Below are 27,534 nucleotides of genomic sequence, written 5' to 3' on the forward strand. Positions count from 1 at the left end.
GCTGCTTTAACTAACCGAATAAAGAGCTTGGAACATTACAGATGTTTTTCAGACATTTATTTTTGACACGTTAATTACTAACAAAAACACAACGATGGATGAAACAGGTCTCACAACTATATATATTACCACTCTTCTTATTTACAGGGTTTTCTTTAAAGACATAACTTTGAATGTCAACGCACATAAATATCATGCAATTAAAACATTTCTTTAAGAAATGAGCCACACCAACGTGTCTTCACGTAGCACCATGACACACAGACACTGAAGGCTTCAACAGTGATGGTAAGAGAGTCTGAGATGCTCGTTTCTTAAAGGAGCAGTGCTCAGCACGGCAGGGGAACAGAACGGAACCAAACAGGCAGCAGGGCCCGACATGAGATGACCGTACCCGAGGGCGCTGCGAGGGCTCTGTTGTGGGTTTTGGTTCTGTGGACCAACGGGGGAGGGTTTGCTCATGATGCTGTCAATGCTGAAGGAGCACTTTGCCTGCGGGCCAGGCTTTGGCTCAGCGGGTTGTGTTGCGCAAAGCTGCGCTCTGAAGTCTTTAGGCCCACTGCACTTCCCGTGACTGTTCAAAGTCTGTGGTAGAAGGTGATATGAGGAGGGAGGCATCATGATGCCCTCCACTGGCATGTATCGGATAGGAGCAGCGGGCGGGGGGCTTACCTGGCCCTGGACGCAGTACGGTTGCCCGTATGGCCGGTAGCAGTTCAAATTGGAATAAAACACAAGTCCGTCTTTGCAAAACTCGGGCTGGTTTCTCTTGAAGCGCTTCCTTCGCCGAAGGAAGCTGCCGTTGTCGAACATGTCCTCTGAGGCGGGGTCCAGAGACCAGTAGTTGCCTTTGCCCGGGTTCCCAGGCTCCCTCGGGATCTTGATGAAACAGTCGTTGAGGGAGAGGTTGTGCCTGATGGAGTTCTGCCACGCGGGGAACTTGTCTCTGTAGTATGGAAACTTGTTGCTGATGAAGTCACAGATGCCGCTCAGCGTCAGCTTCTTCACCGGGCTCTGCAGGATGGCCATGGTGATGAGGGCGATGTAGGAGTAGGGAGGCTTTACTGAGCTGCTCTGGGCTTTCCTGGACGGCGGTGCGTCTGCGCAGAAACTGTTCTCGCTCTCCCCCGAGGAGTCCGGCTCTGAAGAGTCAAATTCAGCACCGGATTCTGCCGAGGACCCGGGGTCCGTAGAGCACTCACTTCGATACAAGCGCCCGTGGCTAGGCTCATCCTCCCCAACTATGTCAATCGCATCCTCTTCCAAAGGCAAAGCAGCGTGTTGGGAAGCTTCAAACTCACTGGACAGAGTCATGTTCAAAAACGTGTAAAAAAAACACAACTGTGCCAAAGATGCATTAATAGTTCGCCTGCGTAAAAACCAAGAGGCCCCTATTCGTGCGTAAAAGCGCATCAACCGCCTGGTTCTTCTCAAACCTCGTGTAACGATTTACTGTGGAAAGGAGGTCTTGCGCTTTATATGCTGGGAGACCACTGTCCTGTAGGCCAGTCCCATTAACCCTATGGACCTATCAGAGTGGTCCCTCGCCGTGGGGAGCCAGAGGAGGCAAGCACACAGATGGGGGGGGGCTCGAGTATAGTCCTGAAGTGCGCACGGCCTACTCATGCAAAGGAAGCTGAAATTGTTGTATTTGAGCCAATATGGCAAAGTATTTCATTCCATTTATTAAACGGCAAGAGTGAGTGACAACACAACATTACATGTGATAAAAACATCTCAAAAATAATTGTTTTAAAAACATGCCACGATTAGTATCGATCCCTACAGTGCTCATTACTTTTTGCACTCCTGCAGCACACATTCACGATGGTTGGTGTGCGCGCCATGGCATGTGAGCCATCGCTCTGTGTCTGACATGTACACATGCCACCAACATGTATGCATTTGACGATGCTAAAGTTGACCCCTGGTATTTGAATCATCTGATATGACAGAACACACAGCAGCACAGTCGGAGGTGGGGTGTTCTTGGGAGTTTGAACACCACGCCTAGTCAGCGCTAAGAAACCAAGTGTCCCCCCTCCCTCGGAACCCCCGCGGGTTCGTTTAGTTTGCCACCTCTGGATGCCCGCAGGTGGTGTGACCATGAAAATGGCCGTGGCAGGGCTCCCCGCAGCCAGCGGAGAAAAGAGGCAATAGTCGCCTTAACGAGGCCATCAGCATCAGAATCGAGTAGGAAACGGCTCCGCTGAACGGTGCGCTCTGGGCTACAGGGCTCAGCTCGGCTTTACGACCAGGATGAATGAGCAGAGCAATCCTCAAAGCAAACCCGCCTTACAGCGGATATGTGCTAAAACCGTGCTGCTAAACCATCTCCATGCATTGCAAATGACCACGTTGGGAAAACTCCACCTATTTCCTCACCTTACTGCGCCTGCTGTGTGCGAGAGAGATGCTTCTCACATGACGGTACCAATAAAGGCCAAAGTAACAAATAGCTGAAACCCGAGTGGCAGTAATATGTCAAGTATTGCAACTTTATTGAAGCGGCAGTTCAATGTTTAGTCTTAAATGCAGTGGAACTGTCTTGAGTTGTGAAGCAAGGCAATATGGGTGACAGACCAGCAGATTATTAAAACAATACTAATTTAAATAAAACGAGTAAAGCTAGTTTTGAATGTAATGTCAAACATAACCAGTAACAAGTTTCACTCTAGTGGAAAGCTGAATCCATTTTTAATGTACCACCCAGTTTATCCATAGAGCACAATGAAACAGGTTTGCATGGCACTAAACAAATATTAATGAACAATAATTAGAGCCAATTATACGTTTTAGGCATTTTTTTAGGAAACATTACTTTACCTGAAATATCTGAGTCATCACCCGGCTGAAACAAACACTCTTGATTATAACCATGGCCTACTGACAAGATGCAGAAGTTTAAAAAAACCCTCTTTGTGTGAGTTTCATAACAATAAAAGCTAAGCTGTTAATGCTCTTAAGGCATTTCTCACACTTTGTTGAGTATCATGGTGAACTTACCACTTTAACACAAAGGCACTTTTGTCTGTTATGTTAATTGTTGTCAGAACTAGCCAATTTTACAAATGCTTAAAACTTTTATTTCGTCGAGGAACATCAGAGCAGTCTCAGAATTTGTTCAGGAAAAAAAAGAAGTTTATTTTGAATAATTAAAAAAAAATACAGGATGTCAAAAGCCAGAAACATAAGCAAGTCAACGTGTTCACAAAGTAGAGTCTTGTACCACACTTGAGATATTATGTTCGCCACTTTGCAACTGCTGACACTACTTGAGCTCCCAACCTTAAAAAAAATGGCAGATTTTTACAAAGCCATCTTTATGAAAAAAATAAAATAAAAAAAAAGTATTGATTGAAATGTCTGGACCGCTGTTGCATCTGTGTTTGTGTACACATTGTGTCCATGTTCATAGTAGGTCTCCAGGGAGACACACAGCATTTAGCTCAGACACTACAGCAACATAAACACTCTTTGATTTGCTGTAGCTTTTAAAGAAGGTAGTTGTGGATTATCACAATTTCAAACTACTGTATTGATCATGACTGTAACCCTAAACCATCCACTGACGTATGGCGTTCTCACGTAGGAAAGAAGTAAACATCCGAGACACGCTGCCAGATTCACGGATGGCCAAAAGCCACGACTTTTGCCGGAGAATGGTCAGGGTTCAGAGCAAAGAGGAGAGAAGAGTTTGTGGCTAATTTCCCTGTGCTCCTTCCACCACTGTAGAGATGAACTGTTCCTGCAGAATGGTCTTGTCCAGGTTCCGACCTGCAGGATAAGAACAACGTAAGATGGTACTAATCATGATGCAATTGAGACAAAATTATGATTCAGGTAGTTTAGAGTTCAATCCAGATAAACTCCCTTGAAAGAAAAGCTCACATGAAACCTTATTTAAACTCAGTCATCATTGGAAACGTTCCTCTCCATTTTGTTGAATTAGTTTGCTTGCGTGTTGATAAATTTCACATTTTCTGCCGGTGCGATGAGTAAAAGACTCAAATGAACAGGAAAATTCCTGGGACACTTAAGGAAATCGAGGACGAATAAAACAAAGCGTGATGCAGGTTTACCGCAGAGAACTTATGGAAATGTGTTCTAGAATCAGAAAGCTACTAAATAGGGAATTTGTCAATTCATGTTTTTTGTAATACCTCCATAAAGTGCACATTAGACGACTTTAAAGAAAATAATGTTGGAAGATTTTGATCAATTTACTGCAATTGAATGAAGTGGCTGCCTTCACGGTGGGTGGGAGGTAAAGACACACATGTGAAAGAAGTGTGCGTGTCTTCACCTATAAAGACCAGCCGGTTGATCCGCGGGTTCTCCCCCCAAAGCTGTGGAGTCTCATTCAGGTCATACAGCTCGTGGACCCCCTGCAGCATCACTTGGTGGGCTTTACCTGCGAATGATACTATGCCCTGAAAACACAGGAGTCACGAGTGACGAGTGACACATTAACCGACCCTGAATGAAGCGCCTGGAACTGATTAATACAGATAATAAAGTGGCAGTTATTGATCACTGCTGCCACTCGGGTGGCTTTTGTGCCACTTACTGTACCTTTAACCGAATGACCGTCATGGGCTGCCCCTCTTTGTTTTTGAACATCTTCTCCCATAGGAGTTCCTGAAACAGTGCAAAATGGGTGTTTACTCGACTACAAAAGGACTGTATTGTGTTTGAGCTAATTAGTAATGACGGGAGATGGGATACCAACCTGGATGAAGACATTCAGAGCATCCTCAGAGAGGTCTCCGGACACTTCAAACGTCACAGTTAAAATACTCTGAGGATGACATTAAACACAAGGTGAAACTGCTATCAATATATTTACAACAAATTCGACATTTTTTGGTTTTCAGAAGAAAAGCATTGATGGAATTGTGGTTCAGAATTGTAAGTTCTAAGATTTTTCACTCACTGAAATACAAATAAATTACGATCTGAAGCGATCTGATCTTACAGCACCAAAAAAAGCACAAAACTATCATCAGCACAAGGTACTTGTAAGTTTAGTAGTAAAGTAAAAGTACCCATTAAGCAAAATAGCCCAATGTAAAGAGTATCTATATGCATTTAATTTATATTTGAATTCATGTTCCAGTAATATTTAAGCAGCATTTGAATATTGTCAAGGCAAATTTCAACCATTTTCTGTACTGTTTGGCAATTTATTACAATGCATATCTTATACACTGATCATATGTAGTACAGTATTAGTAGTAGAAGTATAAAATGTTAAAACTCAGTACTTGGATAAATGTGCTTTCCATCAATGCTTTTGTGTTTTTGAGATATATATTTTCAAGCGGTTATTAAGAGTCACAGTTCACTGATTACATTTGTTTTGAAATATATTTTAACGTATTTTCTCAGTTCACTGAAACCGGCAAAGTCATTATGAACGTTAAACAAAAGGAGTGTTTTTACGCCCCGGCTGATGACTCCGTCAATGACCGTGTCAAAAACCACAACTCCACTCGGCACCTGAAACCTCTTCATCTGCCTACATCCCCCCCTTTCTTGCTGTTTTTCTCTCTCTCTCTCTCGCTCTCTCTCACACACACACACTCACACTCACACTCCTCTCCATACTTCCTTACAGCATTAAAAGGGCACTTTGTAGATATTTGGGGGTTTTGTGTTGGAGTGTTAAGGTTACACACTTCCTTGTCATTTGGTATAACAACAGAAAAACAGCATTCTCATTTACATGAAAAGAGCAACGCGGGGAAGAGGAGGAGGAGGAGGGGGGAGGAGGAGGGGGATAAAGGGGGGAGGACCTGTGGGGACGATTGAGCTTCATGCGGGAAAGGGAACTTGGCGAAAACACAACAATGCCGTTATTTACCCACACAAACAACCCTCATCTCTCCTCATCCTGTGATAAAAGGTCGTGGGGTTTGAAGCACAAGATGAGGCCTAATTGCCGCGAGGAGTCGTTTGGTCTGATGAAAGCATCAAGACAAATGGTATGGGACTAATCCTGGAATAAATATCTTTTCATAATTTACATCTTCGCTGAAAAGAGCTGGACTTAAGTGAAGTTTGGATGTTGGAGCATCATATTTGTTAAAAAAAAAGACACACCAGAGGTTTCCTATTCATATCGGACATTCAACCGCGAACTAAAACGGTGAAACATGGTCTGTATATGACTTTGCATGACATCTGGATTCGGTTCAAACAACTGCAAAGCCATAACACGAAGCAAAGACTCTCGTCAGTCTAGCCAACACAGTCTACTGAATGTCTATGATGCTATGTAGGAACCGAGACCGGGTGACAAGGAAACATCAAAAGCCTCGAGTCGATCTCCAAACAAAACCCAAAACAGGGAGGGAGTTTTCACTCCAGTGCTACAGCCTGGGGGAATGCAAGGCACAATGTTAGCCTCGGGAGAATGCATTCCCTTTATCCTGTGGGAAATGACGTGTTGAAGAAAATTAGCAAACAGAACGAGGAAAACTATAAGAGATGCGTAAGTGTCGGCAGTTGATGAATGAAAGAATAAACTAGACGGCGTTCGGAGCACAAACACAATACCTTGTCAAGATGTGGTCTCGTGTCTTTCACAAGTTGGAGCTTCTCTGCAAGACTTTGTCAGAGGAGAGAAACGATAAACATCACAACATATTTGTCCATTTTCATCCAGTGTGAGTTCCACTTCAAAGAGCCTCAAAAGATAACCACGCTGCCATGACTACCTTAACAAAATTCAGTCATTTTATACATTTAAAGATGATTTATGCATCTTTTGCACATTGAATCATGATGGACTGACCAGAGATACGTCTTGGAATTTGTTTTGGCATTTTTAAAAATCATTGTTGGAGCTGTATTTACACCTTGTGTCAACAGAAAGGTGGACAGAATAATTGCAATATTTCTTACATATTATTATTATTATTTAAATAATGCTGCAGAGAATGTGTGCTCTTTGTTCTGGCTGCAGATATTTTTGGGGTATTTTATAATCTTGGTGTGTTCGGCTCATTAACTTATTGTTTTGGATATTATCTTAGTTACCTTTTATGGTTCTAGACAACTCTTAGGTTGTGGTTCCACCATTTCTGCTGCACGACTTTATTCTACGTTTTCAGGATGCGGTGCTCGCATACAGTACGCACACGCAGGATGTGGACACCAGTGCTGAGGGCTCACAAGTAGACATTGCTTTCATTTCAAGGGCCCACAAACCAATAAGTAGGTAAACACTGTTTTAAGCTGCCGTTGAAGTCGTTTATGGGATCACATCTTTTACACGATTGTTTTCAAGCTCATCGTATTCATTAATTCATAATAGATTTTCTGAATAGTTTGGATTTGTGACATATTTACATTTGGTTCCATTAAATGACAATCTGAAGCAAGAAATGTACTTTTTCGAAACGTTCTCGTCTCTGCTGCTCTATACAGTTTCGGCTTTTGTCTTCCGTCTCACAGTACAACACACTGCATGCTGTATCAGTGCTTAATGACACAACTCTGAATGGACTCGTGAAAACTTTAGAAATGGCAATTAAATCCTACGAAACACCGACCACCACCCCCAAACAAACTCCAGCCCTTGTTCTCCGGGTCGGACCTCCTCATCCTCCCCCTTTCTCCCTGACCTCACAAGGAGGCTAAATGCAGCGTCCAGCAGCTTGAGCCCTGCGTGCTGTTAGTACCACACAGGCGGAGCGGCGGGGGGCCGCTTCAAACAGCCAGTGTGGGATGGAGGGGAGGAGGGGCTTGGACTCTCAAAGGCCGGGGGGGGGGGGGGATGGAGCTATCTGTTGGGACATGGGGGGGGACTCCTCGGGAGCCAGTGGACACACACGGCTCTAATCCTCCGCAGCTGGTCTCAGAGACACTGACCGAGGGCATGTAAGAGAGCTTTAACACCGCGGCCCGTTTCATTCACATGAAAGGATGAACACTGACTCTATTCATGAGCATGACATTCTACAGGGGACACAATATGATGACCACCCTGCGGTGTAACAGGGGGACGCTCAATAAAAGAGTGTGTTAATTAGAGAGAAACATGATGAGTAACAGTATCAAAGACTGCTGGGTGCACCGCGCTGACCGGCGAGCAACAAAGGCTGTCGACGCAATCCAACGAGTCTTGATCTTTCACTGCAAGTTTTAGAACACGATGGGCACTATCATCTCAGCGGGTCACATTGGTATCGGAGCGGACGGTATGTCAACCGGTAAGAAATTGCAGTGAAGAAATGCCAAAGACGTGTTCAAGGCAATTAAAAAAACTGTGTTTTCTTTTAATATTTGTTTTACTTTTCAGCTGTGAAAAGTAACATTTCTTTCTTCTTCTACTTCTTACTTTCTTCTTTCATCAAAAGTGTGAAACAGAGCATATCATATAAATCTACATCTTTAAAAAAAACGAAATCATTTTCGGGCGTTACATCCTTGTCAAACGTTTGAAATTCGACATTGGTATCCGCCTCAGACATACAGTCATGAGCTCAGTGACTACGTGAGTTATTTTCTGGAGAGTGGACCTACCGTCTTTGTCTTCTTTTTGTTTTGAAAGAAATATGTGGTCATTTCTTCATATGTAATTTAGAAACATTGTCACCGCTACATCACTGTCAGAAAGCACGGGCAGTTTTTGACAAGTTGTTTTCTTCCAAATGTAAAATGTGCCAGTCAGCACTTATCTTGGTCACAACCAAGTTTCAGGGATCGTCACGAATGTCGACGTGACAAATATCAGCTGATATATAGCGGACTTAAATATCAATGTTGGTATTCGGCTTAACAATACAGTACCGTTTTTTAGAAGTACATTTCTTGGCTGTTACATAGAATATTTTCATAAATTCTGTGTACATGAACCTTGAAGGGGACCAACTCACTTTGCTCCATCCTTACTGTCGAAGGAATGCAGATCCAGCACTTCAGAGAGATTCACCCTGTGGAAGAAGATCACTTGTTATAAGTTGTTGGCTAAAAACTAACATTCAGGGCAACCGAGCGAACTGACTCCAGCTAAACAAGTTGTGGTAATGTTTTTCCGATTAACCCCTCACTGCACGGTGTCTTTCATCTGCTCACCCTGGTCTGAACTCTGTGGGGTGGCACGAGCACATCCGACACACACACACCCAAACCTTTGATACACACTGCTTGTGTTAGCCAGATGCTACCTGGGCCCGACAACACACAACACGCTAACACAGAGGGCGCGCATACACACATATCTGCACACACACACATGCAACCGCCCCGACTTGAAGACCAAGGGTCAAAGAGCAAAGACTTGCGGGTAACTGGACACCGTTGAAGGTTTGGTGTGAATTTCAGGGTGCAGCAGTTTGTGTATGTGAAACGTGTGTGTTGGGGGGTTTCTCTCTTGAGCAATGTCAAGCCTGAACGGCTCAATCTTTGATATAAAGATCTGAGCAGGAGCAGCACGTGGAGTTCAAACAAAGCAGGGAACCTGGCGCAAAGTTACATACACAAACGAAAAAACATACCTTGATTTCTGGGTTTCTAGAATCTTGACAAGACCATTTACAGACCTGCAGTGAAAGGGGAAAACAAGTTGAACACTTAGATGATGGACAATTGGACCTTGTTCCTACTCCACTATCCCCTTAAACCTTTGTTATTCCTGCCCTAAGAAAGGAGGTTGAATGTGCTGCTGTCCCACAGTTACACACGGAGCTCAAACACAAGAGCACGGATAGACACACAGAATACTACTGTGCAAGAAAGAGGGGGATGACAAAGAGTAAAAGTATGTGAAGCTGACCTGACCGCCGCTCGGATTTGAGCGAGTTCCTCCTCATTCACCAGGTCTGTCTTGTTGATTATGGTCAGGTCAGCGACAGCAATCTGCCTAAAAAGATATTAAATAGAACATTAGGTTTATACGGTTTACATAACTTCTGTGCGATCCAATTTTTTTTTAAGATCATGTCTGAAATCATCTAACGAGGCAGTCGTCGCCCCGTTCATGCTTGGTCACGTGATGAGTTGCGAGTGTGTGAGTTTTCATGGGCAGCGCAGGCCAGACTCAAATGGGAGCCGAGCGCTGTTTAGTTTGGAGGTGAAAACACAAACAAAAGGCAGAGAATGCAAAGGGCCATGCAACTGGTCTTTCTTCATCGGTGTATTTGTTCAACGACAACACCGCACAGCTGCTGGAAGAGACAAACGGAGAGAGACCGGGGAGGCAGACAGACAGGCAGGCGGGGTGGCAGGAGTGCGGTCAACAGCTATGAGATGTAGTGTGGCGGACACCGAGCGCTTCTTTAGTCTTAAATCAACCGCTTGGCATTTTGGGAAACGCCCTTATTCGCTTTATTGCCGATGAAAACACCTCGCTCATGTAAGGCTACCACCAGCAGCCTGTTAGCTTAGCACAAAGACTGGAAACAGGGGGAAACAACTAGCCTGGCTCTTTCCAAACCCACCTACCAGCTTATCTTTGGCTCACTCAATTAGATGTTTTATTCATACTATTTTATCATTTTGTTTGTTTAATGTTAAAAGAAAAAAAAGAGTGAAAATGGCAGTGTGGGTTCTCTCTTTAAGGAGGCGAGTAGATGCATTTCCCAAACTGTCAAATTATTCATTTAAAAAAATAAAATAAATAAAACTTCAGCAAACATACCTGGCGGCTTCATTGACGAGTCCATCCGCTTTCTCCTCTGTTAGTTGCTACAGAAAGCAGAGACGGTGGACGTAACTCACACATGCAGCCAGACAATGGAAGGAAACAGAGGACTGCTCAAGCTGAGCATCAAACTTTCAAATAAATAAATATCGGTGAATGTTTGCAACAGCCAACACATAATGTGACGGATAAATTGGTAAAAGAAAGGCCTGTCTCTCATCCTCATTTCTCGACACATGAATCCACAGGAGACGGCTTTTCATTTGTTTCGCTTGTGTTTTGTGACTTGCACTGGGGATTCGGGCAGCTTTCTTGAAAACAGTTTAATGTGCAACAACAGACAGAGCAGGTGATAATCTGGATCATGACCCCTGAGCGTCAATCTGACATGAATCTGTCACCGCGTGCATCATCACCGCCTCATCTCTGAAGGAACGAATGACAAAAATGTTTTAAAAGAGCCTTAATAGAATGGCTACTTGCTGCTTTTTTTTTTTTTAGTTAAACGACCTCTGTACCAAGAGACAAAAGGCCTCTCGGAGGGTGTGAGGCCAACTTTAAAACCCTCTCAGACAGATGAGGGGAAAGGCATGCGAGTGGATGTGACAGCCCTATTACAATGGTCACATCCCAGATATCTATTATTCCTTCACTATCAGTTATCCTCTCCTGTCATTATTTCCTTCATCTTGTCTCCCACCAATGACAGAGCAGCACCTACAGGCTATGAAATGTGTCACCTCACTGAGTATGACACCTTCAAATTAGAGCCCATTATCTAGGTGTCACTTGTCCCGTTCCTTTTATGTGCCACAGGGAGGGCAGGATGTGTGTGTGTGCTGCTATTCACTGGGGAACAATCGCACAAGTTTAACAGCTTATTTGGGATTGAAAGTCCCAATAAGCCCAACGTAGTGGGTTATATCTCATCTCAGAGGCAAACACTGCTGATGATTACTTTCAACACCGAAAAGGTTTTTGATCAATGGATTAATCGCGTGTCAATGTCAAGGAACTGAGAAAAATGCACATCACAATGTAGCACAGCCTATAACGACACCTTTAAAGTGCTTGTTGTGTCTGGCTAACGGCCCAAAACCCATATACTGTATATTTCATTTACATCTATGAAGCCCGAACCAGAAGGTGGTTTAAATTTTCCGTCGATTCATTTCTGCAACAAACAATACATTTGAATATGAAATAAGAGGCTTCTTGAACGTCGTCTTAGCACATACCTGAAGTCCGTACTTGGCGTCGATGACAGTGACGATGCCTAGGATGAACAAAGGGATCAGTGGATCAAATGTTGAGCCACAACTTGTGCACATTCTGTTCAGAGTTGCCTTTTGGTGCTTCGTTTTGTCCGTTTGTCTAAAGCCCTTTTCTCTGAGTTACTGGAAGTCCACTTTTGGTCTGCTAGCCTGTCACAACAGAGCGGACAGCTGAGTATTTAGTGTGAGGAGCAAGACAGACACACACACACACACACACACACAGACCAGTACGACAGTATGTCACTTCCATTGATCTGTATAATGTCTTTAAATGGCAGAACCAAAATGAACCGTTCTATCAGGTAAAAAGAGTATCGCCTCCACCAATTCCAGTGCATGATGCACAAATACACACTGCGTGATTACACACGTCTTACCATCCAGGTAGATGTCACTGCCGAGCTCCGCATCCACCCAGAACATAGAGGCCACGGCTCCTGCCAAACGACATGAACATAGTGTTAGATAGTGGCTGACACAAAATGTCAGACGTGAAATGTAGGTAGAGGCTGTTTTTAGTCTTTTTTTTCCATTAATGCACTCATTATGATTAGACTATATTCTCCCAAGAGGCCTTCAAAATAATAAGGAAAACCACGCATAACAAAGCAGTCCCCCGGCATGTTGCACACAGATTACTGTGGTTAACTTAGTCCACGCTGTTAGACATCGGAGATGATCGATACAGTTTACGAGACTGATGATGTCAAATGTTTCACATCTGATGGAAATATGCTCAAAGAGCCAATCTACAATAACATTAAATATTAAATATTGTGGGGAAATGCAATATCTAACTTTGTCATGTTGCTAATACATTGCTAATACTATTTATGTTCATTTATGGACGCAGAATTATTATTCTTTTTGGGTTCATTTGAAGAACTGCCTTCAATTTATCATTTGAGTCGATAACATGTCAGATAATAGTGAACCATGCCCAGGTGCAAGGTGTCATCTTCAAATGACTTCAAAATGCTGGATGTTCAATTAACAATAATATAAAACAGAGAAAAGCAGCAAACGTCACTTTTGAGAAGCTGAAATCAGCCTATTTTAGACGTTGTTTTTTCGATAAGTGACAGAGGATGACATGAACTGAATTAACTATATTTAATGACATCCCCAGCTTTTGTTTTTAAAGTCGGCATTGCATTATTTTCAGAAACCCAGGCGTGCGTTCTTTTCCGTCGGAGCTCTGCGGAGCGGATAAAACCAATATCAGAAGCTTTCAATTGTTTATCTCCTTGGTTTGTTTCCATCTTCCTGTGAACGCGGTTATTACAAGACCCTATGTTACCGTGCCAGCCACAGCTTGTTCACATAATGCACTTTTTGTCAAAGTGCCAAGCGAGAATAAGAAAGCATTGTAAATATTTGATGGGTGCGTAATGAAAACACTGCTTTTGAGTGGCACGTTTCACACAACTCATCCAAACCCCTTCCCGGATGGAAGAGGAGAATCCCCCCCGGGGAGCCTTCATGATTGACAGCTCTGCCAGGGCCAATGACAGACCTGTCCCAGTCGATAACGAGCCTGTCTCAGCCAATGACGCGGCAGAGGAGCGGGGACAGCCCCGGTGTGAGCTCGCTCTGTTGGTTCTGTCTGTGAGGCCAAGTGGTGTGTGTCTGCACACGCCGCTACCTCCTGACACCTGTCGCTTAGCAACACGCCCCGACTGTCATGGCGCTCGCCCTGTCGCGGCCTGATATTGATTTCCTGATTCAAAGTTGAGGGCTGAACGGACAGCTCTTTGGACGCTCCTGTCACAGCAACACAAGCCTGGTCCTCAGAGTTACAAAATGTTTCACTTCACATGTGAGCTTTAGAAAGAAACCTGCAGGAGTTCAACCATCATTGAGACACACGGAGAGAAAAAGGCTTTGCTTGATCCGTAAGTCCTTCTTAAATATTGTGCCAGCATTGACACAGACAGATAGTGTCCTCATAATACTGATAGCTGCTCCTGAATGCAACATTTTTGGCTGCAGGGTCTTTAGGGAGATAACGTATGGATCGAACCTATAGAAAAGTCTTTATGGCTGATAGAAGTCACATTACCCTCTCATTTCTTGAATAAATTAGGATTTGCTGTTTGCCAGCTGGTGACTCTGCGAGGTTTCAACAGGAGGCATATAACTTCATAACTATATGATCACAAGGTCAGAACTTGAAAAAACAACAACAATCACACACAGATTTGTTTAAGATAAATGCTCCTCTTTAAACTTTGCAGAACGTGTGGCACCTGGATCAGCGAGTCCCGTGGTTTCCAGCAGGATGTAGTCAAACTTTCCTTTCTTCTCCATCAGGTTCTCGATGGCTTTAAAACCGTTGTCCCTGAAGAATTAAGGAGCGGACGCGAATGATTCAAAATGCCACGTGCAGAGCTCTTGGACAAAATGTCAACAAAAGACACCAACTTGCATTACGTCGACAGTAACACAGAACAAATTGAAATATGAAGTGAGAATGTGTTGTGTTGTAAGAACCGGACAAACATACCTCAAGAAAATAACCATAAAACACGACTATACTGTGTACTTATACCCTCATTAGCACAGCAGCTCATACGCATGTGTAAAAAGGAGAGGCATTAACTTCAGATTCTAAACTGTCTGAACTTATTTGAAACTACGGCACTCTAACACCCTACAGGACTCTAGTTGCTCTACATACTTGACAGAGCAGCAGAGGCAGCCATTCCTCAGTTCCAGCCACTCCTCATACAGCTCGCCTGCCTGGCTTACTGCGAGGGACTTCTCAAGGGCGCTGCCTGCAGGTGGAGCACGACGAAGGAAGGAAGAAAAAACTGAATGAGCTCAGCTGAGAAAGACGGTCATTTCTACCAAAGATGCCGTTTATTTTGCAAGGAGTTTGTAGCCTTAAAAACTCTGGATACAGAGTAAAAAAAACACACACAAGTATGTTAGTTGCAGGCAAAGCTGCTACTATGCTGCTCTCTTGTGGAAAGCTGAGGGAGAGACACCACAATCATCAGCCTGGCGTCAAGCATATAATACCTAGTTGGAAGCATCTTTGTTTGAGATAAACACACTTTGTGATTCTGTGAAGGACATTATGGGTTTACCCTCTCCAAATTCATTGAGGATGACAGCAATCCGCTTGTTGTGCTGCTCTGTTAAGATATAGTTCAGGAGTGTCGTCTTTCCAGCACCTAGAGAGAAAAACAAAAACACACAGAACTGACGAGGAAGCAGAAAGCCGATCGAGCACCAGCTGAACAATAGCCTGCACCAGCTTTTGGTTGTGATGAGCTGAGAGTCTGAGGCCATAATCTCCACGTTAAAGCTGCGAGTGCAGTGAGTCTCTCACCGAGGTAGCCCGAGATGATGGTGACAGGTATCTGCTCCGCAGCAGGACCAGGCGGGGTGTCGATGGGCACCAACTCCGGGCAGTCATCTTCCTCCTCCATCACCATGCCATCCATACCAGAAATAACAAGCTGGACCTGAGGAAACGGCACACAAAACAAAAACACGTTCGAGTGGGATTAGACAAGAGGGAGAGGAAAACAAAAGCATTATATACTTCACATATGTTAAATATTGAGTCGGAACCATTTGCATAAAGATGAACATCCTCACAAGTCTAAACAACACAGAACAACATCCAGTCTCTCGCCTCAGTATTGTAGTAGTATGAGCTCAGCCAACATGGACTTAATCTCCTCCTAATTCTTTCTTAATGCGCCACGGTGCGCAGAACAAACCGACTTCCCTTCATTCGCGCAGGCTGTAAAGGACTTACCTTACTGTTCCTCTTGTGTGTGCAGATATTTAAAGTTTCCACCGAATCTGATATATTTTACACTGCTGTTGATTTCTGTTTTGACAGAGTGCGACACTGTAGAGGCTCCGTTCAAATCCAGACTAGGCGACAATGGTTCCGCTTTCGTTCACATCGGTCGGAACAGAAAGTCTCCAGGACCGGAAGAAGGTTCCAAATAATATTGGAGTTTACCGACGAAGAAATCATGAATCATTACAACTTTCTTTGACAGTAAACACGCAAACATTTAGTTTCTGTCCGTTCCAGCTTCAGTTTCTCAGGGCAGACTCATTTGATTTGATGACAAGTATCACAACCACGAGAGGGCGACAGAAACCTGTTGGTGGCAAACGAGGGGCCATGCTGCCAGAAATACTTCACACCAACAAAAACATAGTCATCCTGCAACACTTTTAGGATTCTGGATATTATAGTAATAATATTGTGTCACAGTACAATAACGTGTAACTTAAACTATAAACACAATGTCTAATACCATAGACATAACCTTTATAGAGGAGCATGGTATCGTACATAGCATAAAAAGTACAAATAATAAACATTGTTATAATAATATTGCAATGAAAAAAAAATGACATAAAAATATGGCAGGTATATTGTATTGAACGTTAGATTGTGTTATGCATGATATGGTGGCTACCCCCTGAATGTAAATGCTCAAATTCCAACACAATTGTTTTTCTTGCTGATATTTAACTGACAAAAGAGGCTATAAGGTATTAAGAAACATATAAAGTCCGTCGAGGAATAATGTAAATACGCTTGTTTTAAGACTGCCTGTTCAACTCTTGTTAAAAAATGGAGTTAATGTAAGTGTAAACTCAGCCTCTTTATCAATTATTCATAATGTTACAACAGGAAAGCTCAGGCTCAGCTGTAACATTTTGTCCATTTTTTGCATGATAGCTCATATAATTATATAAGCCGTCTTTATGTGCAAGATATGCTATGTGATGTATATTTTGTGAACTTAATGGAGGGACTATATCAAACCTGGCCTTGGAATAGCTTGGGGTCCCCCAGGAGAAGGAGGAGAGAAGAGGTTAGGGCGAAGGACAACTCTGGGCATCCTCCAACCTGCTGCCTGGATAAGCAGTGGAAAACGGAGCAAAGAATGGACATTACAACTGAAGCATAATGATTGCAATTGCTGAAAACTATTTTAACTAGCTTAGCTCATTTAGCCATTAAATGACACTTGTTAAATAAAAAAAGTATATCTTCCTAACACTGTTTTCACAGCAGGAGTTCAGCCTTTCATAGCAAGTTAAACACACGTGTAACTAATAATATAAATGATTGCATCTTATAGATGTGACGATTACAGGCCTGTCACAGGACACCCTTCTGAGATTACGCAAAAGATTGTTGTGACAAAGGCTCGTTGTGCAATGCCTAAATGGGTATTGGTGGAAAATGGCTCCTTCTGACTGTCTACAAGATAATATATTTAAAAAAAGAACAAAGTAAAAGTTTATGGACAAGTTTATCACTGCACAACACAATAATACAAACAGCAGAGAAGAAGGGACGCAGCTCGGTTGCAGTTGGTGCAAGAACAAGGAGAGCACTGACAATCAAGTGAGTGATAAGATGTTTTATTTAAAACTTGTTGAATAATGTTGTTCGACCGCTATTCATGCTGACAACTCCACCGATGCTATTTCCTGTCCAACTGGCTTTAAACCACAGCACGTGAATGAATTTCACCTGGGGAGATTCGGTTTGACTGCACCATTGGGCCCCCAGGTAGTAGTCCTGTCTGTTAGTTAGAAATGTGTTGACTTAACTGTGATAACGATGACATGATGCCATCGCTGGGTAGAAAGCTCCCGTCGGGCCCCTGTGCAAGACTGACATGCAAATGTGAAACAGCAAACACACTATAAAACAGGAAGCTCCCAATGACGAGTGACCTGACCCTGCAATTGGTGGTTCCCCTTTAAAGTCCCCCTCCACTCTAAAATGTGTTTTGTTTTTAAAACTTCCCTTCCGTCTGAGCTTCACTGTGCAGAATGATGCATGTCCAGAGTCTGATACTAACAGGCTGTTTTCACATGTATCTGTTGAAGTTTCTCTTTACTCTTTACTCAGTTGAAAACTATGTCAACATGAGCGTTAAGGAATCATATGCTATACTTTGGTTATTTATTTGACAGTTAATGTTACTAAATCTCATGTACATAGACAGATAGATAGATAGATAGATAGATAGATAGATAGATAGATAGATAGATAGATAGATAGATAGATAGGTACTTTAATAATCCCGCCAGCTATTAGTGCTCCGCTGCCCCTGCAGTAGGGGGTGGAGAGGGTGGTCTGGGTTATCCAGTATGGATAATAGTTTCTTCAGTGTCCTCCTCTCCACCACCTTTTCCAGAGTGTGTAGTTTGCAGCCAATGATGGAGCCGGCCTTCTTAACCAGTTTGTTAAGTCTGTTGGTGTCTCCGGCTCCAATCCTCTCCTTTTCGTTCAAAAGACAAATAAAGGCTGCAGCTTTTATTTGAAGGAGCACATTGATTGTGAGGAACAAAACATTTTCTCGGAACAAGTATTCTCACGTTTAAAAACACCACACAGAAGCCTCCTATATCCTGCACATGCGACAAGTTTGAACTATTTTACGAACTAAAATTCACGAGCATTGTATTTTCAAATGTAGTTTATGACAGTTATGAGAACAAAATGTTAAAATATCTTCAGGTATCTAACCAAACTCTTTGATTTTCAGGCAAGGGAACGAACTCATTTTCTGGTTTTAGGACTCATTCCAGCAGTATTCTATTAGAAGAGCTTTTAACAAGCTAAGTCTATTTTTTTGTATATTTGCTTGCAGGGTATACAGACTAGGTCTATAAAATATGTCTTGAATCTTGATTTTACGTAAAATGTGTAACAACTATTAATTACTATTAACGTCCCTCAACAGAAACTGAATATAGAGAGAGCGAGAGAGCGACTGCTTGTAAACACAAAAGCTTATGTCGGCAGCGAGGGAGCGCGCGCGTTTTATCCAGATTGTCCCATCATCCCCTCCCACTCCTCGCGCCTCTCTCTCTCTCTCTGGCGCGCGCGCGCTCTCTCGCCTCTCTCTACGGGATGGCTCAAATCAAATGCGGAAGTTGACACCCAGGAAAGCCGCCACAACCAAGATGAGTGTTGACATGACAGTGGAGCTGTAGCGAGGAGACGTAGCGGCGCGTCGGTGACAGCGAGGCGGCGATAAACCGCAGGAAACACCGAAGCCAACGCCGCTGAACTGGACTTCAGACTCGCTCATGGCTTCTCTGAACAGCGCAGAGCGACGGGCTTTCGCACTGAAAATCAACAGGTAACAGTGTCCCGTGGGTTAGCTCCGGTTGTTTTGGTATCGGGTTTAGCTTCAGGAGTGGATGCGAACTCGTGTTGCCTTCCATGAGGGACGGGGGGAGGAAGCGGGAGAGGGAGGGAGCTCCGTCTTGACAGTTGGAGAGGATTCAACAACGGAGCAAGCAGCCACATGTTATGACTGTTAATGCTGCAGGTTAACGTTCGTTTAAAAAACTAGCCTGGGGGATAAAAAACAACTTTTTCTCCAACTTTCTCCCAAGAATTATTACAGGACATGGCTAACTTCTGTAGCCGTGTGAGCAGTCATTTACACACAGTTAGCCTGACACTCAATGCTGAAGCTCCTACATTGACAAATCTGTATTTGACCAGTTTCACTTCCTCCCCACGAGGATGCTGACTCTATATTTATGGTGTCCAATATGATCATTTCCTGTGGTGTGTGAGGTCTGACTGGCCCCTTAGAGCTGCTGTACACGAGGAGGGATGTGGTCATAGTTCCTGCTGTGACACTGGCCAGGTGTGGAGGAAGTATGTACATGGAAGTCTATTGTGTACCTTGCCTCCTCTGTGGTGCGACTCATTAAAACAAATACACTTATACTTCCTATGGTTAGCAGCACAGGCATCTATGGGCCTACTGTAAAGCTTCTCCAGGCAGAACAGAGTGAGTACTTGATGAACGTGTGTGTGATCTTGCAGCAGTTTAACCTTATTCACATTGTAGATGTAGATTTGATGTGGGGTTTGATCCTCTCCTTCAATCAGTTTCCTTGTTTCTGCAGCTGTACCATCTAAACCTTTTGTAACTTGGATGACCACAAATATTCATGAAATATTTTCTGACGTTATGGAATTTAATGAATCACCAAGGATGCAAAAGTCATGCAAAATGTCTCTGAAAGTGGTTTTAAAGTAGAGCAGCAAGCAGCGATTTTCTAAAATTATCGATCAATCTGCGAATTATTTTCTTGATTCGTTGTCAAAATGACATCTTAGGATTCTATGTTTTGTGCGACGGCAGTCTCCAACTATTCAAAAAGCAATTCATTTTTGTGCGAGTGTGAAATCCTCCACCACCACCGTGCATGTACCGTTCCCTTGTTTTCAACAGCCAGGAGAAATCACAGATCCGTGCTGTGCTGAGCTCAGCTGCTGAGGGATCTTGGGTCACAGTCTGGACCCAGTGATGAGCCAGCAGAGGGGCCGGTTGATGGATGCTGTAGCAGAGCACGGGGTTGAGGAATGTGTGGTTGCAAAGTGTTAAACAGGCAGTAAGAGATGATGCAAGAGACCATTCATACTCGTTGGTGGTGATTTCTCAAACTGTTGTTGTAGTGAGGAAACGCTGTTGTTGTTTTTGAATGTGAAATCATTTTATATTGACACAGCAACCTTTTGAAAATATATGATGTAGTATTCAACTATCTGAAAATATCCCCATTGCTTATTATTTTGTGGTGTTGTAATGTAACAGCACATGTTAGGCACACAGAATAATGTCAATACATCTTGGTTTATGAAGTGAAACAACTTAGATGAAGCCAGACACAAACCGCTGTGACAAAGAGGAACAGTGGACACAATTTGAAACAATATGTTACAGGCCGGAAAACCTCTGAACAAACTTAATGCGCCTCATATTTGTGGATTTGTTATTTCAGGGTTAAATTAATAAGGAATGTTCTTATATCCACCGTACGTTTTCTATACAAGCAGTTCCTCTCTCGATCTTTCTTATCAGGATGGCGTGTGAAGGAAATCCTGCACACTGGACACGACTGTGTGTCGCTCCGGGTTTCACTTCGCTTTTTTTTTTTTTCTGTTCATGGCAGTTTTAAATCAGGAAACGTCTGTTTCTTAATAAGCACTTGAAAAGAGGAATGAAAAAGAGGTGTGACAATATGATGGCAACACTTGATGATGTTACTTGCTAGCATATGGTAACAGGTGTGGGGACAGCTGTGGACGTGGGGCCGCTGTCGTTCAATCCTCCTTAGCGGCAGGCGGACCCGGATTGAGTTACATCTGTATTTCCTGTGGGCTCTGCTTAATGACATCTGTTAACCCTTGTGGCTGTTGGTGGGCCTTTTGAGTGATGGGGTGGGGTAGGGGGAAAAGAAACCTTTAGATAATGACTTGCCCTGTTATAGTTAAAGCATTTAAACTCGACTAGGACTTCTGCTTAAAGTCACTTTTCTTTCTGTCTTGGAGCCAAAAGACTGCTGTGTTTACACGTGCCTCCCTCTGACAGGAAGCTGAGTCGTGATGATGCTGATAGCAGCGAGACCCATTAAGTCTGGAGACATATGATAGTATGAGACACACAGTGGGGGCATCCCTTCGGTCCACTTTCCTGCTCATGTCATGTACACCACCTTTCCTGTGTTTCTTTTTGGCTCAGCTGAGGGAGAGAGGTCTTGTCGGGGGTGGAGGTGTCTTATTTTTTTAGGCTATAACATGCAAGCTGAGGGAGCCACCCACCCTTGACTTGATGATAATAGGGTTAATGGGGATAATAGTGGACTGCCTGGGTGAGCACCATGCCTGGTGGGAGTCACGTCATGAGGAGTGAATACAGATAATCATGAGTGAAATTATAGATTTGGCTATCTGGGGGGTTGGGGGGGGGGGGTTATTAATCAGAAATGTAGCCACGAGAAGCTTTGCAACTGCAGTTTTAGTGCACACACAGCAAGTGCAGGCCTGCCATAGACAGCATGACGTCACAAAAAGGGGCAGTGTCTTTCTATAGGGAGGGCATGATAAAAGGTTTTCACCTCTCAAACATCACTCATCTTTTAGGAAGTGCTCCTTCAGCATACTGCAATGTACTAACTACACTGTCTAACGGAACATGAAACAGCTGTTTGGCAGCTGGTGGTATTCACATTAAATGACTGCACATATTGAGGTCTAACAGCATTGCTGACAGATTAGAGGTGTGTTTGATAGTTCATAAAGTGTTGAAGTAATGGGGTCACTCACAAAGCTGCTTTGTCAAATGTTATTTCATTTTATTGATGGAAACATTTTCGTGGCCTTTTGGCCTTTGTCATTCTCTGAATGAGATCAAGTGTCTTACTCTTTTCTATGCAGGATGATCTAATTAGCAGCACAGTGCGACAGCGGACATGAGGTCTGTGGTTATGACGCCATCACAACCATCGATCCGTGGAGGAAACCATTAATAGATTCCTGGTCTGGTTAATCGAACATGTTATCAGAGTCTACCTCCAACATACCTTTGTTGTGTAGTAATATAGGTGATCATCCAAAGATGTTCAACTCCATTCATGAGTACTTATCGTACTACTGTGTTATGACATGACATAGTAATGCTGCAGTGATTGATGAGCCTGATATGAATTATGATATTCTTTTACAAAGTTGTTTTTACGAACAAACAGGATAATGATGTTTCATCAGCCCTGATTTATAGCTGGAGTCTGAGGTCGGTTATAATTCCCCGGTAGCAGGTTTTTGAAGAGAGCCGTCTTCATCAGTTTCGATTACCTATTCCAATCATAGCTCATGAAAATAGACAAACATTTCTGGCATCAGGCTTTTGTGATCAGCTTGGAGGATTCTCTCTTAATATCATTTCAAATGTCCGATCCCAACGAGGGAGCTGTTATTGAGATGCTGCAATTGATTTATCTCAGGGCCTCGCAGCATGTCGTGACATTCACTGTGTTTACACGCACGCAGGAAACCGGACATCGTGCCCCCGTACACCATGGGCAGCCTGTAATGATCAGATTCAACCCTCCCCCGACCTTATTGCGGAGCCGTGGATTACTCTTTGATATGTGTATTTTAGTGATACCAACACTGCATTATTGTTCTATGTTGTAATAAAGAATAACCTTCAACAGGACCAAGATGATGATGTGATTAATTATAGTGGCTGCACTGCCAGTTATGACTGTGCTGTAGGTGTTCAGCTTAGCCTTTAATTTTGAATCGCGCGTGTAAGATGCTCGGGAGTCTTTTATGCATTTGCTCAATGGAGAGAGAGCACCGACGCTGACTCTGATGCTGGGTCTGCTCGTGTGTTATTCTGGGACAACATCATCACACTGAGAGAGTGGTGTTGATGAATGTGCCTCTCGGGGAATGCCACTACGGTCATTGTCAGAGATCTGAGGCCCTGTTACCCGATGAGGCAAACAAACCACAGAAGCTCCTCTCAACTTCAATAACAGTTGTTTTTACAGACCGGGTCAGATGTGATTAGAACACGATGGAGTTTCTATGCTTCACTGAGCCTTTCCTATTCAGTCTTCTGGATCTTTCATTCAACAATGACCTCTGTCTCTGCGTCCTCTCAGCTAAAAGCTTTTGCAGGTATTGTTGACGTTGAAATATTTGATCCGTGACAAGAATTCGTAACATGTTCAGGCTTGGTGGTTTCACAAAAAAATGCATTATCAGGACGTTGCTTTATACTCGGTTGATGACACAAGCTGCTTTTGCTGTCATTTCACCAAAATCCAAAGCTCTGCTTGTTTGTCTTCCTGACAAAAGCAGCTTTGGTTTTATGTAACAGACGATGCCAAGACAGGGGCCCGATAAAGAGAATGACAGATGCTGTGACAGGCTGCGTGTCTGCTCGCGGTATGAAATAATGTCTGCTAGCGAGAGCTGACTGGTATTTTTATGGACAGATCCTGAATGTGTGTCGGGGGTTTTGCAAGTAAGCAGACAAGAGTGTGAATGTGTGTAAATGCAAAAAATCACACAAAGTATAAGTTTGGTAATAGTATGGGTTGGTTATGTCTTTGTCCCTCCAGTGGCAGTGAAGGATATAGTGGGAGGGTACTACGTTAGTGGGGAAGTGGCTGTGGGCTCAGTCTGCACACAGGGTAGGGCATGTTTCCTTTGAAGTCAAGTTATGAGAAGCTTTTACGGGGTTTAAATGGCCTCGGGTACAAGCTCGATGCACCCGTCTGCCCTCGAGCAAGAAAAGGCTTTCTTGCTTGCGGCCGTATATGACATCAGAATCACGTGAAACACGCTGAAAACCAATCGGAGCAAATGGGAGATGTCCGAGGCAGAAGTCCTAACTCCGGCCTGTCGACTACTCCTCTGCAGACACCTGCTGAGGTGAGGCAGTGAGGACTGTCGTTCCATGTGTTGACCTCAAGCTTTCTGGAGCTTTAGTTTCTTAACTACAGCCCGTTTAAGCTCTACAGACTTATGTGATTGCTCAGCACAGTCCTTTTGAGACATTAGCGTAAAAAGCGGGCGTTTGAAGAGACTTGAGGCTGTTGATGTGCAGGTGAAAAGTGGGCTGCGTATGTGAGAGCCCTCAACATCCGATTTCCATGTGCCGATGCATACGTACTGCTCCAATAAACCTGCTTAGTGTTGTTTGCATGGAGCGGCCTTCAGGTGTTTGTGCAGTAAATACCCCCCCCCCCCCCCCCCCCTGTTTCAGTCTGCTCTATGAGTCATTTAAGGGTTCAGTATTGGGTATGTTGAGGACAATGTGCAGAAGGTGAACAGTGACACAAGCTGGAGTTGCGTAACAGAACTGTTGTTGCAAGTAATAAAAGAGTAAAATTTGAAAATGTAGCCACTGGCCAAACACACCTCTGTGTGTGTGTTCATTGTGGAAGTCAGCATGCTTATGTGTGATGTAATGTGCTTCACCAGATCCGTTTTTATTTCATGCCATTTGAGGCCACGGATTTACTTTCCTTCTTGCATCATTGTGTGTGTTTAAATGACATACGTAATTGAAGTAAAACGGTGCTGCACTGCTGGACTTTGCTCTTTATGTAAATTTGTACACGGCTCTCCCACCCATGCCTCAACCTTTCCTGGCATACAGTTGTTGCACTGACTCAGCATGTTTTGTGATTGACAGGAGGGGGCGGGGAAAGTGTTGCCAAACTCGGTATGCCCCTTTCAGATTGAACTGTAAAGCATCAGAAACGCACGTGAAATGTAAAGCAGCTGTTTATATATTCTTGGAAAGCGAACTGCTTTGGCGATTGGGTGTTGCTGCAGAACATGTTGTATGATCAGATGTTTGCGTAGAGCTCACAGACTGTTACAACATGCTTCATGACTCTGCAGCCTCAGTGCTTTTGACATGCGGGCAGTCCTCCATTGCAGTGGCGTTTATTGGTTTGTGGTGGTAATTAGTAAGAGGGCTGTCGTAACAATGGCTGTGGGGACTTGATTAACCCATGGGATTTACCACAGTGGGAGCAGTCGGGAATGTGACCCATTTACTTAAGTCTCTGCCCTCTAACTCTCCCCTGTGTGGCAATGTTACAGCCAACTGTTTTAGACACTGGCACACACAGGAATGCATACAAATATGAGGGATTTGTTTTAACACAACGCACAAATGGTACATACACATGCTTGTGCACACACAACTGGCCTTTCATGGTTGAACTGCAGAGAATAAAGCAGTCATTGTGCAGTTTTAGGGCTCAAATGATATGCTAGATTAATTGCAAAGGAACAGAGTCGCGTAGAGATGAAATGTGGGCAACAAAGTGGGACTCTAGCTTTCTTCTTGTCCTCCTCTGAGGGCTACAGGCTCATACACACCATCTCCAACAGTCCAATTTATTTGAATACTACTCCATTCCTATATCATGTCGATTTCCTGCTCAGTCTGACCCTTAAATCAGAACGCCCTATTTACTCCACTGCCAGCCAGACAAAGCCTTCACACAGCCAGCAGAGAAGCGCTTCTGCAGAGAGCAAACAATCGTTTGAATGGAATCACCGTGACTGACCAATTCAAACTAATCCTGAGTGGGAACAATGGTGGAGTTGCTGTTGCATCTCTCACTGTGTGCATGCATGTTGGGGGAATTGTAACAAAAAGCTATGAGGTCGTAGATATTTCGATGGCCGCTTCTTCAGAAATATTAAATCAAATAGTCCACAGATATGATATAATAGTGTTGTAAATTTGATCCTCTCCCTCCTGAACGCGAAACCTTATGAATCTCCATGTGTGTCCATGTTTCCTTCCAGGCACTCTTCTGCAGAGATCAGACGAAACTTCAGCGGGACCTACAGCTCTCAACACAGCCGAACCAACTCCAACGCATCGGCCGCAGTGTGCCTGAATGTGGTGAGCTCCCTCTAAAGAAAGAACTCAGTTATTTTCAACCGGCAGGTATTTGTCACATTATCCCGGATATGTATATTCAATCATTCACAGCCACCTAGAAAAAAGAAGCAAAACTGTTAATACAATGCTGCTCCATTTAATGCTGGTGATGTGATGCTAGTTGATGAGAAACTCTGTGACTTGGTGGTCAGCGCTGTGGTTTCCTCTAATACTGCACTAGATGTGAATCATCGACATTTATGCCACAACGTAACTTACTGCTTTTGCAAAAAAAAAACGTCTGTCTGCATTTCAACAAAAGAGCGGAGTTTATATAAGAAAGAGTATTTCTTCCTCTTACAATAGATGAGATGAGGACTTCACCGTGGCTTAAAAGTGGGCTGACACTGCCTGTAACCTTTATTATATAATTTATAGAATGAACACCGTTAGACGGGTTGTTTTCTGGCCTCTTCAGTTGAAGCCTAGCAGACAGGTGTTGAGTGATTCGCTCTCGCTCTCTCTCTCGCTCTCTCAAGCCGACAGAATGATTCACTGTAATCCTTTGCAGGGATTTGTTCCCACTACTCTGCTTGTCTCTCAGTGGTACCCTCTGAACTTCTGTCTCTGCCTCCCAGAGTCATCTCATCTTCTGTCAGTCTTCCTGCCTTTCTTTTCTATTCCTGTCATTTCTTCTCTCTCGCTCTCTCTCTCTCCCGTCCTACATCGCTCTCATTTTAAGTTTTCTAAAGCTCTCAGGCGCTAAGTCTCCTGACGTATCTGTGTGCATGGCCAACTGAGCCGAGGCCCTTTTGATACTTAGCCAGTGATGATCCTTGAGCTCGTCAGCTGACGGGGCTTGAGGAGGAGTACTTGGACTGTCCATCCCACCCCGGCTTGTGGCATGCCACCCGGTTAATCTCTAACCTGCTTGGGATGTGGGTCAGTGCCTTGGCTACCGACGGGCACTGGACGGGGCCTGCTTACCTTGTAGCTTACATCGGCAAATCTTTAATATGGCTGGATTTGGGATGCGGGAGAGCGGTTTTAATACCATAATCTCCGGGATGATAGTTTCCCATTATTCAGCAGTCGCGTCTAGCACACGGGTGAGGGAGAGATGTTTGTTGAGAGGAGGAGGGAGGATCACTTTGTCAATTATCATAATTCTCCCTCTCTATTACTCTCCTGCTATTTACACTGCCTAAATATGAGGAATGTCGACTAATCGGTGTTGCCGGTTTCATATACAAATTGAGAGATGAAGAGGAAAAGCCGCATGTGTGCTGCACCTTTTGTATGTGTGCATAAACAGCATGCACACGTGTGTGTGTGTGTGTGTGTCTGTAGTTTCTGTTCCTGTCTGTTGAAA

The 27,534-nt window shown here is 43.7% G+C and overlaps 3 protein-coding genes across 4 annotated transcripts in view; 1 reads left to right on the forward strand and 2 right to left on the reverse strand.

Annotated features, from left to right (window-relative positions):
• Nucleotides 1–276: 276 nt before the first annotated feature.
• On the reverse strand, nt 277–1,314 carry foxd5 (forkhead box D5; the record flags this gene model as incomplete). Its single annotated transcript, XM_079270033.1, has 1 exon — nt 277–1,314. The coding sequence occupies one exon, from the start codon at nt 1,312–1,314 to the stop codon at nt 277–279; it is 1,038 nt and encodes a 345-aa protein (XP_079126159.1).
• Nucleotides 1,315–3,128: 1,814 nt separating this feature from the next.
• cbwd (COBW domain containing) lies at nt 3,129–15,816 on the reverse strand. Its single transcript, XM_079269733.1, has 16 exons — nt 15,701–15,816; nt 15,266–15,401; nt 15,021–15,107; nt 14,609–14,705; nt 14,178–14,269; nt 12,306–12,365; nt 11,890–11,927; nt 10,649–10,695; nt 9,785–9,871; nt 9,507–9,551; nt 8,886–8,942; nt 6,562–6,613; nt 4,733–4,801; nt 4,576–4,641; nt 4,307–4,433; nt 3,129–3,777 (listed from the first exon to the last, which is right to left on the reverse strand). The coding sequence occupies exons 2-16, from the start codon at nt 15,378–15,380 to the stop codon at nt 3,704–3,706; spliced, it is 1,113 nt and encodes a 370-aa protein (XP_079125859.1). The 5' UTR covers nt 15,381–15,401; nt 15,701–15,816; the 3' UTR covers nt 3,129–3,703.
• A 3,155-nt stretch (nt 15,817–18,971) lies between these two features.
• Nucleotides 18,972–27,534, forward strand: part of dock8 (dedicator of cytokinesis 8) — a 47,254-nt gene continuing 38,691 nt past the window's right edge. For both annotated transcript variants that reach the window (XM_079269556.1, XM_079269557.1), the window contains exons 1-2: nt 18,972–19,076; nt 26,084–26,183. In XM_079269556.1, the coding sequence (XP_079125682.1) occupies nt 19,024–19,076; nt 26,084–26,183 (153 nt within the window). In that variant the 5' untranslated portion in view covers nt 18,972–19,023. The remainder of the gene's footprint in view (nt 19,077–26,083; nt 26,184–27,534) is intronic.

This window comes from Melanostigma gelatinosum (genome assembly GCF_949748355.1).
Source record: "Melanostigma gelatinosum genome assembly, chromosome: 6".
NCBI lineage: Eukaryota > Metazoa > Chordata > Actinopteri > Perciformes > Zoarcidae > Melanostigma > Melanostigma gelatinosum.